Source organism: Thalassophryne amazonica, chromosome 11, assembly GCF_902500255.1.
Source record: "Thalassophryne amazonica chromosome 11, fThaAma1.1, whole genome shotgun sequence".
NCBI classification, from domain to species: domain Eukaryota; kingdom Metazoa; phylum Chordata; class Actinopteri; order Batrachoidiformes; family Batrachoididae; genus Thalassophryne; species Thalassophryne amazonica.
In genome coordinates this window covers 76,819,319-76,834,344 of record NC_047113.1, presented here as the reverse complement: position 1 = coordinate 76,834,344, position 15,026 = coordinate 76,819,319, and the positions used below count along the sequence as shown (strand labels likewise).

The following is a 15,026-nucleotide window of genomic DNA, read 5'->3' as shown; positions in this document are numbered from 1 at the left end:
TTTGTGGTGTATTCAATTGAATATAGGTTGAATAGGACTTGCAAATCATTGTATTCTGTTTTTATTTACATTTCACACAACATCCCAACTTCATTGGAATTAAGGTTGTATCTAGAGTCAAAAATTTGTGCAGTAGTTTTGACTGAATCCCGCTAACAGTCAGACAGACAGGCACAAATAAATAAATAAATAAACACCAATGATTTTATTAACATCCTTGGCGGATGTAATAATGTTACAGTAGTGTTCAGAATAATAGTAGTGCTATGTGACTAAAAAGATTAATCCAGGTTTTGAGTATATTTCTTATTGTTACATGGGAAACAAGGTACAAGTAGATTCTCACAAATCCAACAAGACCAAGCATTCATGATATGCACACTCTTAAGGCTATGAAATTAGGCTATTAGTAAAAAAAAAAAAAAAGTAGAAAAGGGGGTGTTCACAATAATAGTAGTGTGGCATTCAGTCAGTGAGTTTGTCAATTTTGTGGAACAAACAGGTGTGAATCAGGTGTCCCCTATGTAAGGATGAAGCCAGCACCTGTTGAACATGCTTTTCTCTTTGAAAGCCTGAGGAAAATGGGACGTTCAAGACATTGTTCAGAAGAACAGCGTAGTTTGATTAAAAAGTTGATTGGAAAGGGGAAAACTTATACGCAGGTGCCAAACATTATAGGCTGTTCATCTACAGTGATCTCCAATGCTTTAAAATGGACAAAAAGAAAAAAGAAAAACACGCGTGGAAGAAAATGGAAAACAACCATCAAAATGGATAGAAGAATAACCAGAATGGCAAAGGCTCACCCATTGATCAGCTCCAGGATGATCAAAGACAGTCTGGAGTTACCTGTAAGTACTGTGACAGTTAGAAGACGCCTGTGTGAAGCTAATTTATTTGCAAGAATCCCCCACAAAGTCCCTCTGTTAAATAAAAGACATGTGCAGAAGAGGTTACAATTTGCCAAAGAACACCTCAACTGGCCTAAAGAGAAATGGAGGAATATTTTGTGGACTGATGAGAGTAAAATTGTTCTTTTTGGGTCCAAGGGCCGCAGACAGTTTGTGAGACGACCCCCAAACTCTGAATTCAAGCCACAGTGTTGCAAAGGTGTCGTAGCACGGACCCACAACAGGGGGCGCAAATGAACGGACAATGAATAAGCCAAAAAGGTAACAATTTAATGTTGCGATAATACACAACGAAACGTACTGTAATCTGCACAGTCAATTTAACACCACGTGACGTGTGGGCAGGCTCGAAGATAGAAGACCCCCGACGAGAGAGAAGCTGCGTCCCACACGGCTTCCACCACCAACGGTCTGAAGAACACCGGAGCCGCCAAGTCCCGAGTCCCCAGGTGGCCTCTGTCTTCGGCTGTCGACCCTGGTACTGCTGGCAGAAAGCAGAAATATGATGAGTGAGTGTGAGTCCGCACACTCAGTAAATCCACAGTTAACGAGGGAGGAAGCGCCTCCACCTCCAAGCACACACTCGTGCAGCTCCTGTTTGAGCACTTATCTGGGTGGGAGGTGTTGCGAAGCCGTCGCTGAACACCTCAAACGCCACCTCCACAGACGAGTCTCACCGACAGGAAAACGGCTGCAAAGAAGAGTTTAGTCAGATACACAGTCTTAAGTTCACAGAGAAATTACCTTGGTAATGGTAGTCGATTTCTCGGCGGGGAGGTGGAGTTGCAGTCCGGCTTTTATGGTGGTGATGATGAACGAGTGACAGCTGGTGCAGAGGATGAGTGACAGCTGTCACTTCTTCTGGGTCTGGCGCCCTCTCGTGCTTGGAGCCCGCACTCCAAGCAGGGCGCCCTCTGGTGGTGGTGGGCCAGCAGTACCTCCTCTTCAGCGGCCCACACAACACACAGTTCACAGTGAAGACAGTGAAGCATGGTGGTGCAAGCATCATGATATGGGCATGTTTCTCCTACTATGGTGTTGGGCCTATATATCGCATACCAGGTATCATGGATCAGTTTGGATATGTCATAATACTTGAAGAGGTCATGTTGCCTTATGCTGAAGAGGACATACCCTTGAAATGGGTGTTTCAACAAGACAGTGACCCCAAGCACACTAGTAAACAAGCAAAATCTTGGTTACAAACCAACAAAATTAATGCCTCGCAGATGAAATCATGAAAAACTGTGGTTATACAACTAAATACTAGTTTAGAGATTCACAGGATTGCTAAAAAAGCAGTTTGAACATAATAGTTTTGAGTTTGTAGCGTCAACAGCAGATGCTACTATTATTGTGAACACCCCCTTTACTACTTTTTTTTTTTTTTTTTTTTTTACTAATAGCCCAATTTCATACCCTTAAGAGTGTGCATATCATGAATGCTTGGTCTTGTTAGATTTGTGAGAATCTACTGAATCTACTGGTACCTTGTTTCCCATGTAACAATACGAAATATATTCAAAACCTGGATTAATCTTTTTAGTCACATAGCACACTACTACTATTCTGAACACTACTGTACATCATTCATTATGAGCAGGTGAGCTTAGAGAGACATGGTTACAACATCATATTTTCAGAAAAGTTCCATACTTTGTGTTTTTGTGCTGCCATGACTGAACCCATCCTATACAGCCTATTTGTTTTTGAGTTATTGTGAACGATGTGCCTTTACTCAAGTGTGTGACAACATTTGAAGGACGCTATGGCCAATCATTCCTCCTGTTCTCTGGCCCTGTGATTGACACAGCGTCTGTGTGCCAGCCCTTGCAGGTCTTCTATGGTGCCCAGGACTTACTTTGTATAAATTTGATATTTTTGCCCCGTTGTATAGCAGATACAGAAACGTTGTACGCTTGGAATTCAAGCTACTTCTGTTCTATTACTGTGAGCAATGTGCAGAGGTACTCTTGAATTGTACTGATAAAGTGTAAAATTCCAAAAACAAAAACATGGAAACAGGGTTGGTTCATAGAAACAGAAGGGGGGTGGGGGTGTGTGTCTGACTTTGGATCTCCATCTGCGGGGAGAGTTTGATTAATCTGGAAACTCTTAACTGCCTATGTGTCTGTCATGTGTGGCTTCACCCAAACAGGTACTCTGCTCCTTTGTATGTTGACATCACAAAGACCATCATCAAGGAGGGTGAGGACCAGCTACAAACACAGCACCAGAAGACCTTCATTGGTAAAATTCCCATCATGCTTCGCTCCACTTACTGCCTCCTGAGCGGTCTGACCGACCGTGACCTGTGTGAACTGAATGAGTGCCCACTTGACCCTGGTGGGTACTTCATCATCAATGGCTCTGAAAAGGTAAAGGATGCTGGACAGTGCTAAAACAGTCTATTGCTACATGCCAACTTTAATCATTTCAAGATTAGTGAGATGAAATAACAAACTTACATAAGCTAATTTAAAGATAACATCCAGGCATAGACATTAAGCCTGGGTCCCACCGAATAATGAATGATGAATAATGAGCCAAGCATGGGTGTGTCAGTGATATTCGAAGAATGACCCACGTTTTCATCTATCACGTATCCGCTATGAAGGTGCCTCTATGTGCCTCTCTGTACCCTGCATGTGCCACGTAGCAGCCTCAAGTGAGCCACGACCGACATGTCATTAGAGCCTCGAATGGCTCGCATCAGCTGCACTAAGCCACATAGTGCCATGATAGCGCCATGATAACGCCATATTGCCGCACGTTTAGCCATGATGGGTTTGGTCCAAACCTCCAGCCCTCCCACACCTGGTCCCTTTTAAAGTGTGGGTTTTCAATTCGCAGCAGCATTTAAAGATGTCACATTTTTTGAATGCAGTCCAAAAACAGACACTCCAGTACAGTCCTGCAGTTGTGCGCTGTGCGACAGGCTGCTGTCCACATGTAATGCACCAGACCAGCTAGAACCGAAGCATGGGTTCCTGGAGAGCCGCCTCTATGCTCTTTGCTGGCTCCGCGGCCCGCTGGCTTTATTTCTTCTGCGACTTTAAGCACACACACCATGATCCCACTATAAACTTTATGTTTGTCCGTTTATTTCTGCAAAATCGCTCTTTTGCGTTCATGCCGCTGTCCATTCCTGGAGAGCCGCCTCTGTGCTCCTTCTCACTGGCTTCCTTTCCATCTGTGGCTTGCTAGCTTTATTTTTTCACTGGCTTTAAACAGTCATTTTTACACCGTGATCACTTTTAACTTTGTGTTCGTCCATTTATTTCTGCAAAATCGCCCTTTTGCACGCGGTGCCGTTCTGCATACAGAATGAGGTGGTCGCTTTAATTATATACATCTGTGGATCACTTTCAAAAAAAAAATATATTACACAGCTTACAAGTCCACCATGATACAGCTTTTAACTTTATGTCTTCAAAATCGGTCATTTGTGCGCGTCTCCTTCTGTGTTGTGGCACAGCTAGGCGCTGCTTTTAGCGGCTTCACTGGAGTTATTTCTTCTGCCGCTTTAAACACACATCCACATCACGCAGTCATACAAATTTTAACTTTGTGTTCGTCCAATATTGACTGAAAAATCACTCTTTTGTGAGCTGGTGTTCTGCCTAAATGCTTGTTTGGATCAGTGCGCAGACACCAGATCCATTAACAACCTATTAAATCAACTATAGATATACTTTTACAGCTAGGAACTGTTTATCGAGCTATAAAAACCATTAAAAATAGTTACCTTAAGCTGTTCAAAATACATTCCACATGGGGCAGGAAAGAGAGGGAAAAAGTGTCCAGATGAAACAGTCCTCTGTGATTCCAGAAGCGATTTGAGGTGTTTTCACCATCCAAGATTTGGCAGAAAATGATTAATCCGCTACAAAATAACTGTTTTATATACAGCGCACAGAGCAGGTGGAATTGTGTGCACAAGAGGGCAGCCAATCCAAAAATAGCCTCTCAGGTCCTCCGTAACCGCCAGGCGCATCCTTGTAAGCACCACGCACATGCCTCTAAGCCGTCGCAGTAGCTCGTACACAAACTGCGCCACGCTGTTGTTGCTAATTTTGAACTTCTTGAAATTAGTGCCATGCTCAGAGAGGAGCCTCGTTAACTGAAGATAATGCCTCTAAGAGCCTCTCAGAGCTACGAAACTCCCACGATAGTTGAAGAAACCCTCTCGTAGCAAAGAAAACATGCTGCGTGGCTCATTATTCATCCTTCATTATTCGGTGGGACCCAGGCTTTAAGCATTTTCAGATTGTTGTCCTATAGAACAAGCAGAATGAGAGACCCACTTGTCTTATTGCTATGACTTGTCCCACTTCGGTGGGTTTGGCGACAGCGGCTTAAGAAACATGTTCTTGTGTGTGTAACTTTCATTTGTATGCCATCTTCACGGCAAGCTCCAGCTTCTAAGAGATGCTGCCAACTGCACACTCCTTCAGCCATTCTGTATGTATATATCGGGGATCTGATCAGTAATGGAGAAATCTGAGGAAAAGTCAACCCTCAGGACAAGGAAGATGGGTTATCAATGCTCTGAAATGCATCTTAGAGCAATCATTTGAAGAAATTTCATGAGAAATTTGTAAAATACAGCAGTCTGAATATTAGCAGTTACAAATGTTGTTACAGTTCAGTAAATAATATTCATCTGTCTCCAATGGTAGGATGATTATGTCCACAGCAGCAAAAAGTATCCAAGTTGTACTTAAGATTCTTCAATATTCACCTGCACTAATATAAAAACAGTGACTATGATAGATTATTATACAAAGCTAGACTTTGCAGTTAAAAGGATTATAGCAAGTCATGTTTCTACAGTAATGTTGAGTATTTGAACAGAAAAATAAAGTCGACATCCAACTTAGAATTGCTGGCTATGAAATAATATCAGCACTAGTTAGTTATTATACAAATAATGAATGTTTATAAGTCCTCCTGCTCACAGCCTCCAGAAGGTGCAGGGGATTTTTGTTTGTGCATGTATGCTCCGTGGTATAACTCACAAACTCGTAGCTTAAGATCTTCACTTAGCCTGGAAAAAGAGTTTGTTGCTCTATAAAAAAGCCCTCCGTAAAGCTAGGACATCTTTCTACTCATCACTAATTGAAGAAAATAAGAACAACCCCAGGTTTCTTTTCAGCACTGTAGCCAGGCTGACAAAGAGTCAGAGCTCTATTGAGCTGAGTATTCCATTAACTTTAACTAGTAATGACTTCATGACTTTCTTTGCTAACAAAATTTTGACTATTAGAGAAAAAATTACTCATAACCATCCCAAAGATGTATCGTTATCTTTGGCTGCTTTCAGTGATGCCGGTATTTGGTTAGACTCTTTCTCTCCGATTGTTCTGTCTGAGTTATTTTCATTAGTTACTTCATCCAAACCATCAACATGTTTATTAGACCCCATTCCTGCCAGGCTGCTCAAGGAAGTCCTACCATTATTTAATGCTTCAATCTTAAATATGATCAATCTATCTTTGTTAGTTGGTTATGTACCACAGGCCTTTAAGGTGGCAGTAATTAAACCATTACTTAAAAAGCCATCACTTGACCCAGCTATCTTAGCTAATTATAGGCCAATCTCCAACCTTCCTTTTCTCTCAAAGATTCTTGAGAGGGTAGTTGTAAAACAGCTAACTGATCACCTGCAGAGGAATGGTCTATTTGAAGAGTTTCAGTCAGGTTTTAGAATTCATCATAGTACAGAAACAGCATTAGTGAAGGTTACAAATGATCTTCTTATGGCTTCGGACAGTGGACTTATCTCTGTGCTTGTTCTGTTGGACCTCAGTGCTGCTTTTGATACTGTTGACCATAAAATTTTATTACAGAGATTAGAGCATGTCATAGGTATTAAAGGCACTGCGCTGCGGTGGTTTGAATCATATTTGTCTAATAGATTACAGTTTGTTCATGTAAATGGGGAATCTTCTTCACAGACTAAAGTTAATTATGGAGTTCCACAAGGTTCTGTGCTAGGACCAATTTTATTCACTTTATACATGCTTCCCTTAGGCAGTATTATTAGACGGTATTGCTTAAATTTTCATTGTTACGCAGATGATACCCAACTTTATCTATCCATGAAGCCAGAGGATACACACCAATTAGCTAAACTGCAGGATTGTCTTACAGACATAAAGACATGGATGACCTCTAATTTCCTGCTTTTAAACTCAGATAAAACTGAAGTTATTGTACTTGGCCCCACAAATCTTAGAAGCATGGTGTCTAACCAGATTGTTACTCTGGATGGCATTTCCCTGATCTCTAGTAATACTGTGAGAAATCTTGGAGTCATTTTTGATCAGGATATGTCATTCAAAGCGCATATTAAACAAATATGTAGGACTGCCTTTTTGCATTTACGCAATATCTCTAAAATCAGAAAGGTCTTGTCTCAGAGTGATGCTGAAAAACTAATTCATGCATTTATTTCCTCTAGGCTGGACTATTGTAATTCATTATTATCAGGTTGTCCTAAAAGTTCCCTAAAAAGCCTTCAGTTGGTTCAGAATGCTGCAGCTAGAGTACTGACGGGGACTAGCAGGAGAGAGCATATCTCACCCGTGTTGGCCTCTCTTCATTGGCTTCCTGTTAATTGTAGAATAGAATTTAAAATTCTTCTTCTTACTTATAAGGTTTTGAATAATCAGGTCCCATCTTATCTTAGGGACCTTGTAGTACCATATTACCCCATTAGAGCGCTTCGCTCTCAGACTGCGGGCTTACTTGTAGTTCCTAGGGTTTGTAAGAGTAGAATGGGAGGCAGAGCCTTCAGCTTTCAGGCTCCTCTCCTGTGGAACCAGCTCCCAATTCAGATCAGGGAGACAGATACCCTCTCTACTTTTAAGATTAGGCTTAAAACTTTCCTTTTCGCTAAGGCTTATAGTTAGGGCTGGATCGGGTGACCCTGGACCATCCCTTGGTTATGCTGCTTTAGACGTAGACTGTGGGGGGGTTCCCATGATGCACTGTTTCTTTCTCTTTTTGCTCCGTATGCATCACTCTGCATTTAATCATTAGTGATCGATCTCTGCCCCCCTTCTCGGCATGTCTTTTTCCTGGTTCTTTCCCTCAGCCCCAACCAGTCTCAGCAGAAGACTGCCCCTCCCTGAGCCTGGTTCTGCTGGAGGTTTCTTCCTGTTAAAAGGGAGTTTTTCCTTCCCACTGTGGCCAAGTGCTTGCTCATAGGGGGTCGTTTTGACCGTTGGGGTTTTTCATAATTGTTGTATGGCCTTGCCTTACAATATGGAGCGCCTTGGGGCAACTGTTTGTTGTGATTTCGCGCTATATAAGAAAAAAGTTGATTGATTGATTGATGTATGCGCGTATGATTGTGTGTGTGCAGAGTGCAATGGTACCAAACGTATGGGACCAAATTTGCACTCTAAATGCAATGCAACACAAATGGGACAAATTAATCCATGTCATGTGACATACAAAGGACCAATCAAATGACAAGGATCCACTCAGCCATTATGTAATCTGAAATATCTATCTATAAGACAAGAAACCTGTGTGCTTGTATGTGGCTCGTGTGTGTATACAGTGGCTTGCAAAAGTATTCATTCTCCTTGGTATTTCATGGGTTTTAATTTGTTTATGGCATTTCGAATACAAAAAGTAAATCAGGCTTTTCAATATAAAAATTTCTAAAATTATCTTCCTTAGACTCAGACTGAAAGTAAATCTCTACAACTTGATATTAGTTAATTAAAAATATAAAAGCCAAGATCATGACACGACGCAAACAGGAATCAAGGATCAAAAGTATCCAAGAAAGATTAAAGGAGTTTCAACGTGACGCAGATGCTTCTTAAGGGCTTCTTCTCTACTCGACGTGAAACGACATATGACACTTTCCTCATCCAAACGTCAATCTTGACCCAGACACTGGATAGCGATTGCTTGTTTTTTCGTTCTGCGCGCTGCTATGGACCAGCAGTCCGCGCTGTCAGGGGCTCCCTTGTTCCATAGGGACTCTCCTCTCAACTTCGAAGTGGATAATCCACTTCACTTGTGGAAGTCACTGTTATATTATGTTGTTCATCAATGTTATCACTGTTATTATTGTTCTTCTAGACCGACCTTTTTGTTCATGCTTAGCCACATACTCTATAATGTACATTGTGTTGACTTGATTAAGTAAAATTAATAGACAAAAGTATAATTTTATTTCCCTTAACGTAAACGGCTTACATAACCCAATAAAACGTAGTAAAATAATCAGTAAAATTAAACGCGAGAAACAAGAAGTGATATTTTGGCAAGAGACGCATCTTAACGACACTGAGCATGAAAAAATTAAAAAATGGTTCAAACATACGTACTATTCATCTTTCAAAAAAGGAAATGCGAGAGGAGTGGCAATTCTTATTTCAAACAAAATCAACTTTGAGTTCACTTCGCAAATTTCTGACACTGAAGGAAGATATGTGCTAGTAAAGGGTTTGATTGATCATAAAAAAGTGACATTACTTAATGTTTATCACCCTCCCGGAAATGATAAGCAGTTTGTTAAAAAAATATTCAACTTAATATGTACTGAAATATCTGGAGTACTAGTATGTGCTGGAGACTGGAACGCTCATTTATCCCCTTCTCTTGACTCTTCCACAAATAAGAGGATACAACCTCCAGCAATACTGATTAACAAATTGCTTAAAGAAGTGGGTATGAAAGATGTGTGGCGAGATTTTCATCCACATGAGAAATGCTTTACCTTTTTTTCCTCATTCACGTACTATGTTATCTAGACTATTTTTTCATGCTCAGCTCAGACAGGTACAGAATTATTCAATGTGAAATTGGAGTACGAGATGTTTCAGACCATGCAGGAGTATATTTGACGCTACATTTAGATACCAAGCGAAAAGAAACCCTTTGGAGACTTAACAATAACCTCCTTAATGATATAGACCTTAAAAATATGTAGAAGAACAATTAACAGACTACACATATCATAATGATAACGATGAAACTTTACCTAGTGTGATATGGGACGCAGCAAAAGCAGTTTTGAGAGGAAGGCTTATAATGTGGTCATCAATTAAAGAGAAAGAGAAACTAATTTCAGACAAGACTGCTGAACTAAAATTCTTAGAACAACAACACATGAGAAACAAAGACAACGATACGCTGCAAAAAATCCTTTCAGTTAAACAAATATTAAACAATCTATATGACGATCACATAGAAAGGAAAGCAAAATTTATTAAACAAAATTATTACGAGAATGGACCAAGAGCTAAAAAGTTACTTGCCTGGAGGACACGAAAACTACAAGCCAGCCGCAATATTCACAAGATAAGAGACCCAGTTAATAACACAGTACAATATAATTTAGAAGAGATTCAGACATCCTTTATTACTTATTATACAAATTTATATTCTCAGCCATCTGCAGCAGATGCAACTATAGTAGAGAATTTTCTTACAAAATTAGACTTACCTTTGATAGGAAGAGAACAAAACAAAAAACTTACACAAAAAATAACAGAAAAAGAAATCGATAAAGCAATTTCAAACTTAAAGGGAAACAAAATGCCAGGCTCTGACGGGTTTCCCTCAGAGCGGTACAAATATTTTAGACAAAAAATTATACCTTTGCTTAAATCTTGCTTTGATTATGTGCTCACAGGAGGTACAATACCTAAATCCTGGAATCAAGCCCTTATCTCTGTAATACCAAAAACAGGGAAAGATGCAACTGAATGCGGCTCATATCGGCCTGTATCAATACTAAATGTAGATTATAAAATATTTACAACAATCCTGGCAAAAAGACTAGAACAGATTATCCCAGAATTAATAGATACTGATCAGACGGGATTTGTGAAAGGGAGACAGGCACACGACAACATCCGCAGAGCCCTTCACCTTGTAAAATACATGACAAACACAGAGTCAGTTGTTTTAAGCCTTGATGCTGAAAAGACTTTTGACTCTGTCCGATGGGAGTTTTTATTTCTGACCTTAAAACGTTTTGGCTTTGATGATCAATTCATCCAATGTCTCAAATCACTATACCATTCCCCCACAGCCAGGATAAAAATTATTGGGGATCTCTCCGGTGAAATTTCACTGAAAAGGGGATGTAGGCAAGGATGCGGCCTCAGTGCAACCTTATTCGCATTGTATATTGAGCCACTAGCACAAGCAATTAGAGAAATAGATAATATCAAAGGCGTCTTTGTAAAAGACAAAGAATATAAAATTTGTCTATACGCTGACGATGTTTTGCTTACACTTACCAAACCCGAGACCAGCCTAACCACATTAATAACCCTACTTGATACATTTGGATCATACTTTGGTTACAAATTAAATTTCCAAAAAACTCAAATCCTCACTTACAATTATAAACCGAGTAAAAATGTCCTAAAACGCTTACAGTGTAATTGGAACAACTGTATAATTAAATACTTAGGGGTCTAAATACCCAAGGATCCAAATGACCTTCTCAAATACAATTATGACCCCCTGACAAACAATATTAAAGCAGATTTAAAGAGATGGTTGCTCCTCCCCATGAACATGTATCATAGAATTGAAATGATAAAAATGACCATATTACCTAAATTACTATATCTATTTTTGGCATTACCAATCGAAGTGTCCTCCAGGCAATTTGTTGAATGGAACATAATGATTTCTAGTTTCATTTGGAATAAACAACGCCCACGAATAAAATATGAAACCATGCAATTAAGTAAGAGCGAAGGAGGCATGGCTCTCCCTTGTCTCGAAAGTTATTACAAGGCCACACAGCTTAGTTTTGGTTTTGTGGTGTGACTTAGCTGAGGACGCCAAATGGAAAGGAATTGATCAAGCAGAGACTGGTGTTCCCCTTCCCTCTATTTTGGGAGACAAACAGAAAATTAAATTACTTTTAAACAGTGTAAATGTTTACATAAAAACACCATTAAATATTTGGTTTAAAGAATCTAGAAAAGAGGCCTTTGAAAAAGCTGCACGAATTTTGCGTTGGCCTGCTTATGATACACAATTTACTCCCTCCAAATTTGATAGCAAATTCCAATACTGGTGTAACAAAGGGATAACTGCATATTGGAAAATATCAGATGGCAACATAAAAAGCTTCCAACAACTAGCAATTGATTACGCCTTGGAGAAGGATGATTTCTACAGGTACCTTCAGTTGAGACATCACTTCAATAATAATATCAGAAATACAAAACAAGAAATTGATGACTTGGTCAGACTTATCTTGGATGTATGCAAAGGGAAACTTACTAAAAAGTATGTCTCCTCCACATATTCTGTTTTGCAAATAAGAAGAGCAAATTCAACTATGTACATAAAACAGAAATGGGAAAAAGAGGCCGGAATTAAATTAACAGAAGATGATTGGTTAAATATATGTAAAACTATCACGACAACCTCAAGCTCAGATTTGTGGAGAGAATTTATGTGGAAGAACACAATGAGATATTTTACAACACCTAAAATCAAAGAACATCAGACCAAAAATCATATACCGGGCAATTGTTGGAGGAATTGTGGACAGTCATCAGCTGGACATTACCACATATTCTGGAATTGCCCCAAAATCGCCACCTATTGGGCAGACATAATAAAAGACTGTAACCAGACTTCAAATACATGAAACTTTCAGTGTATTTTACTTAGGAAATATACCTATCGGGATGAGAAAAAAAGGATCGTTACCTCCTTCAGATATTACAGGCAGCCAGCAAAAAAGCAATAACCAGAAGATGGCTACAAGAAGAACCCTTACAGAATGGATGAACATTGTTAACGAAATATACGAGATGGAAAAAATAACTTTTTCTCTGAGACAATCTTTGGACAAAGGGAAACTGTTTTGGGAAAAATGGACATCATATATTTACTCTTGATGTAAGCAATTGTTTAATGACAGACATACATAGAGATGATGCAACGTATGATGGCTTTCAATATCTTTATTTCTGAATGTATCTTATTTTTGGTAAAATCGGTCTATTATGTCGTTTAATTATGATTTGTGTTTTCTTTATGTTTGAAAAAACTAAAACTTAAATAAACATAAAGTTAAAAAAAAAAAAAAGCCAAGATCATGGGTTGCATAAGTAATTAGCCCCTTTGGTATAATACCTGTAAATAATCAGTTTTGTTGGCAGTTTTCCTCAAACAAGTCAGGGGATGGATACATGAACATTGGAAAATCAAAGGAAAATCATTCCTGTCCTTCAACCCCAATTCCAATGAAGTTGGAACGTTGTGAAAAATGTAAATAAAAACAATACAATGATTTGCAAATCCTGTTCAACCTATATTCAATTGAATACACCACAAAGACATTTAATGTTCAACCTGATAAACTTTATTGCTTTTGTGAAAATATTTGCTCATTTTGAAATGGATGCCTGCAACACATTTGAAAAAAGCTGGGACAGTGGTATGTTTATCACTGTGTTACATCACCTTTCCTTCTAACAACACTCAATAAGCATTTGGGAACTGAGGACACTAATTGTTGAAGTTTTGTAGGTACAATTCTTTCCCATTCTTGCTTGATGTACAACTTCAGTTGTTCAACAGTCCTGGGTCTCCGTTGTATTTTGCAGTTCATAATGTGACACACATTTTCAATGGGCGACAGCTCTGGACTGCAGACAGGCCATTCTAGTACCTGCACTCTTTTACTATGAAGCCACACTGTTGTAACACATGCAGAATGTGGCTTGGCATTGTCTTGCTGAAATAAGCAGGGACGTCCCTGAAAAAGACGTTGGTGGACTCATCAGACCACAGCACACCTTTCCACTTTGCATCTGTCCATTTCAAATGAGCTCGGGCCCAGAGAAGGTGGCTGTGTTTCTGGATGTTGTTTATGTATGGCTTTCACTTTGCATGGTAGAGTTTTAACTTACACTTGTAGATGTAGATGAACTGTGTTAACTGGCAATGGTTTTCTGAAGTGTTCCTGAGCCCACGCCGTAAGATCCTTTACACAATAATGTCAGTTTTTAATGCAGTGCCGCCTGAGGGATCGAATGTCAGGGTCATTCAATGTTGGTTTTCGGCCTTGCCGCTTGCGTGTAGAAAGTTCTCCAGATTCTTTGAATTTTCTGACTATATTATTGACTGTAGATGCTTGAATCCCTAAATTCCTTGCAATTGAACATTGAGAAACAGCTTTTATATAATATATCAATCAAAACATAGACCTGAATGACATAAGTGTTTATTATCAACTCAGTCCTTTAGGCTTTGAGGATTTATTTTCAAAACCTTTATTTTGAAGGGTTTTTTTTGGGAGGGGGACCACCCAAACACACACACTAGTAATGCCTGTATACTTGCACTATTCTTCAAGCTTTAGCACTTAATTCAATAACTAATATTGTGTTTCATTTGAATTTAAGGAAGCATGGAATTAGTTTGTGCTTATCTATCTATAGAGCAGGAAGTGTGTGTGCGTGTATGTGGCTCACATCTCTCTCTATTTGGCAGATTGGCCTCAGCTTTCAGATATGGCTTGGGCGCGGCACGATGATATGCATCCATTATTATGAACATTTTTGGGATTAATTTTCAAAACCTTTATTTTATTCATCATTATTGGGACAGGACAGAACGTTCTCACTCGCCAGCTTCTACAAAGATCGTTGACAAAGATGAGTCACACTCTGCCTTAAACAGATGTCTATCTCTAAAGCCCCTTTTTCACACTGGGCTTGCATACAGTTGTGATGCATATGGAGTACGCTGGAAATGCATCTTAAGCCCCTTTCACATTGGCGTATTCGTAGAGCTGCTCATTGTGGCGTATCGTCGACGCTGAGTTGAGCAGCTCTACACCCACTTTTAGCAGCTCTACGTTGTTTTTTTCTCCCTACGCAGCAGTATGTTGAGGGCTACTCATGTAGGACGGAAGAAATTAAACATGTTTAATTTTTTTCAGCGTAAGAAAGCATAGAGCGCTGGACGCAGTTTTAAGCAGGTCTGCGCAGCACAGCGTTACTGCATGCAATTCTGTGCAGCACTGCGCCCCTGTACACAACCAAAAACTGAGTGCGTGCATCCAGAGGAATCAGCTGAGAACATGATCACGCAGCCCAC

General features: G+C 39.6%; 1 protein-coding gene across 1 annotated transcript in view; it reads left to right on the top strand.

The window, feature by feature from the left end:
• Positions 1–15,026, top strand: part of polr2b (polymerase (RNA) II (DNA directed) polypeptide B) — a 165,403-nt gene that overhangs the window by 41,060 nt on the left and 109,317 nt on the right. The window contains exon 5 of the mRNA XM_034182216.1: positions 3,070–3,289. Within this exon, the coding sequence (XP_034038107.1) occupies positions 3,070–3,289 (220 nt within the window). The remainder of the gene's footprint in view (positions 1–3,069; positions 3,290–15,026) is intronic.